This window comes from Rana temporaria, chromosome 10, assembly GCF_905171775.1.
Source record: "Rana temporaria chromosome 10, aRanTem1.1, whole genome shotgun sequence".
Taxonomy (NCBI): Eukaryota; Metazoa; Chordata; class Amphibia; order Anura; family Ranidae; genus Rana; species Rana temporaria.
Window position 1 is genome coordinate 136918608 of NC_053498.1, and position 3033 is coordinate 136921640.

Here is a 3033-nt window from a genome sequence, read left to right on the forward strand (position 1 = left end):
AAAAAGGACGTACATCGTCGTGCGCAGGTCTGGAAGTGGTTAACCGGCACGCTCCCGTGTCCTGCTGCTGCGTCTATTGACACAGACAGCAGGACTCGGCTCCACCCCCCACGTTGTTGGATTTAATTGACAGCAGCGGGAGTCAATGGCTGCACTGCCATCAATCTATCCAATCCGGACACGAGACACCGGCCGGTGCTGGTGTGCTCGTTCACGTTGTGGGAATTACAGGACTCAGGTACGTATAAGGGGGGCTGCTGTAGTAAAGAAGGTTTTTCACCTTAATACAAAGAATGCATTAAGGTTAAAAAACGCAGAGGGGTTACAACTCCTTTAAGGCTTGTTGTACCTTCGTCATGCAGTAGTTAGTTACTCTTTACCCGTCCGGAGTTGGGCTCTTAAACCAAGGTCTCATTAATCTCCATAGCAGCAAACATTATGGAATAATTGCTCTGCAAATTCTGAAGCTTCTCTGTTTTACTTTCACCTGCTCAGCTCCCCCTCCCAGGCGCCTGCCAGCCTTCGCGCAAGAATGTGCAACGTGTTCCTGTGCAATTCAATGTGTGAACCAAGGCTTACTGCGTCTCTTAATTAATGTTGAGGATCAATCGCTCCACAGTGCCTGACACTACAGAGGTCAGTGGCAGATTATTCAAAACTGGAATTACAGCCAATTAGGAATATGTAAATATTTCAGTAGCAATAACCTGGCTTCACATACAACTCACCCGTGTGTTCTCCTGATCGGCAGAAGCAAACGTCAGCAGACTGTCATACAGGTTGTTAAACACCTCCACTCCGTTCTCTAAGATTTCAGCCTCCACCCTTGGATCCAGAGGCTCCGTCTCAGTAAATTCCAGCTCCCAGACAGAGTCCACCCATGCTGAAAGTAAAAGATAAAATAAGATTTCGCTAAGAAAGCCAGACAATGATCACAAATCCTCTATTTCATAGGAAACTGCTATGTTGGCAGAGAGGGATTTCCCCCCCACCTTCCCCTATGTTGGCAGAGAGGGATCCCACCCCCACCTTCCCCTATGTTGGCAGAGAGGGATCCCCCCCCACCTTCCCCTATGTTGGCAGAGAGGGATCCCCCCCCACCTTCCCCTATGTTGGCAGAGAGGGATCCCACCCCCACCTTCTCCTATGTTGGCAGAGAGGGATCCCCCCCCCACCTTCCCCTATGTTGGCAGAGAGGGATCCCCCCCCACCTTCCCCTATGTTGGCAGAGAGGGATCCCCCCCCCACCTTCCCCTATGTTGGCAGAGAGGGATCCCCCCCCACCTTCCCCTATGTTGGCAGAGAGGGATCCCCCCCACCTTCCCCTATGTTGGCAGAGAGGGATCCCCCCCCACCTTCCCCTATGTTGGCAGAGAGGGATCCCCCCCCACCTTCCCCTATGTTGGCAGAGAGGGATCCCCCCCCACCTTCCCCTATGTTGGCAGAGAGGGATCCCCCCCACCTTCCCCTATGTTGGCAGAGAGGGATCCCCCCCCACCTTCCCCTATGTGGGCAGAGAGGGACCCCCCCCCACCTTCCCCTATGTTGGCAGAGAGGGATCCCCCCCCCACCTTCCCCTATGTTGGCAGAGAGGGATCCCCCCCACCTTCCCCTATGTTGGCAGAGAGGGATCCCCCCCACCTTCCCCTATGTTGGCAGAGAGGGATCGCCCCCTCCCCCTGTGTTGGGAGAGAGGGATTCCCCCTATGTTGGCAGAGAGGGTTTCCCCCCTCCCCCTATGTTGGCAGAGAGGGATCCCCCCCTCCTATGTTGGCAGAGAGGGATCCCCCTCACCTAAGTTGGCAAAGAGGGATCCCCCTCCCCTAAGTTGGCAGAGAGGGATCCCCCCCCACCTTCCCCTATGTTGGCAGAGAGGGATCCCCCCCACCTTCCCCTATGTTGGCAGAGAGGGATCCCCCCCCACCTTCCCCTATGTTGGCAGAGAGGGATCCCCCCCCACCTTCCCCTATGTTGGCAGAGAGGGATCCCCCCCACCTTCCCCTATGTTGGCAGAGAGGGATCCCCCCCCACCTTCCCCTATGTTGGCAGAGAGGGATCCCCCCCCACCTTCCCCTATGTTGGCAGAGAGGGATCCCCCCCCACCTTCCCCTATGTTGGCAGAGAGGGATCCCCCCCACCTTCCCCTATGTTGGCAGAGAGGGATCCCCCCCCACCTTCCCCTATGTTGGCAGAGAGGGATCCCCCCCCCCCTTCCCCTATGTTGGCAGAGAGGGATCCCCCCCCCACCTTCCCCTATGTTGGCAGAGAGGGATCCCCCCCACCTTCCCCTATGTTGGCAGAGAGGGATCCCCCCCACCTTCCCCTATGTTGGCAGAGAGGGATCGCCCCCTCCCCCTGTGTTGGGAGAGAGGGATTCCCCCTATGTTGGCAGAGAGGGTTTCCCCCCTCCCCCTATGTTGGCAGAGAGGGATCCCCCCCTCCTATGTTGGCAGAGAGGGATCCCCCTCACCTAAGTTGGCAAAGAGGGATCCCCCTCCCCTAAGTTGGCAGAGAGGGATTCCCCCTATGTTGGCAGAGAGGGATCCCCCCCATGCTGGCACTGCTAGCGGAGAGGGATCCCCCTATGCCATGCTTAGACTGTAATGACAGACCTGCCCCCCTCCCCGGTGCTCACCTCTCCTCAGGGTCCGGAGCCCGAAGCGCCCCAGGGCCTCCAACACCACTGCCTCCGTATCAGCCATCAGCCGGTCTCTGCTGTCTCCTCTCCTTCGTTAGAAGGGCAGCGCCAAAACCAAACACAAACTCACCAATCAGCGAACTCCCTTCCCTGACGTCACCACGGTGCGCCGGTGTCCCGCCCTGAATCCACGGTCGCCATGTTACGTCCTGGCTGAGTTTCACTTCCAGACACGACAGCTGCCAGTAAGTAACATGGAAGCCGCTCGGCGAAGTCGCGACGGCGGACTTACATTGCTCTGCGCATGCGCAATATTTTGGTTCCCCGACGTCCATGTTTGCTCTGGGCAAGCTGCCCTTCCTACGCATGCGCACAATGCAGCCCCCGTTAGCCTT

General features: G+C 57.4%; 1 protein-coding gene across 2 annotated transcripts in view; it reads right to left on the reverse strand.

The window, feature by feature from the left end:
- Positions 1–2764, reverse strand: part of NCAPD3 (non-SMC condensin II complex subunit D3) — a 63897-nt gene extending 61133 nt beyond the window's left edge. For both annotated transcript variants that reach the window (XM_040326360.1, XM_040326359.1), the window contains exons 1-2: positions 2636–2764; positions 729–883 (exon numbers count right to left, since the gene is read on the reverse strand). In XM_040326360.1, the coding sequence (XP_040182294.1) occupies positions 729–883; positions 2636–2702 (222 nt within the window). In that variant the 5' untranslated portion in view covers positions 2703–2764. The remainder of the gene's footprint in view (positions 1–728; positions 884–2635) is intronic.
- Positions 2765–3033: the final 269 nt, after the last annotated feature.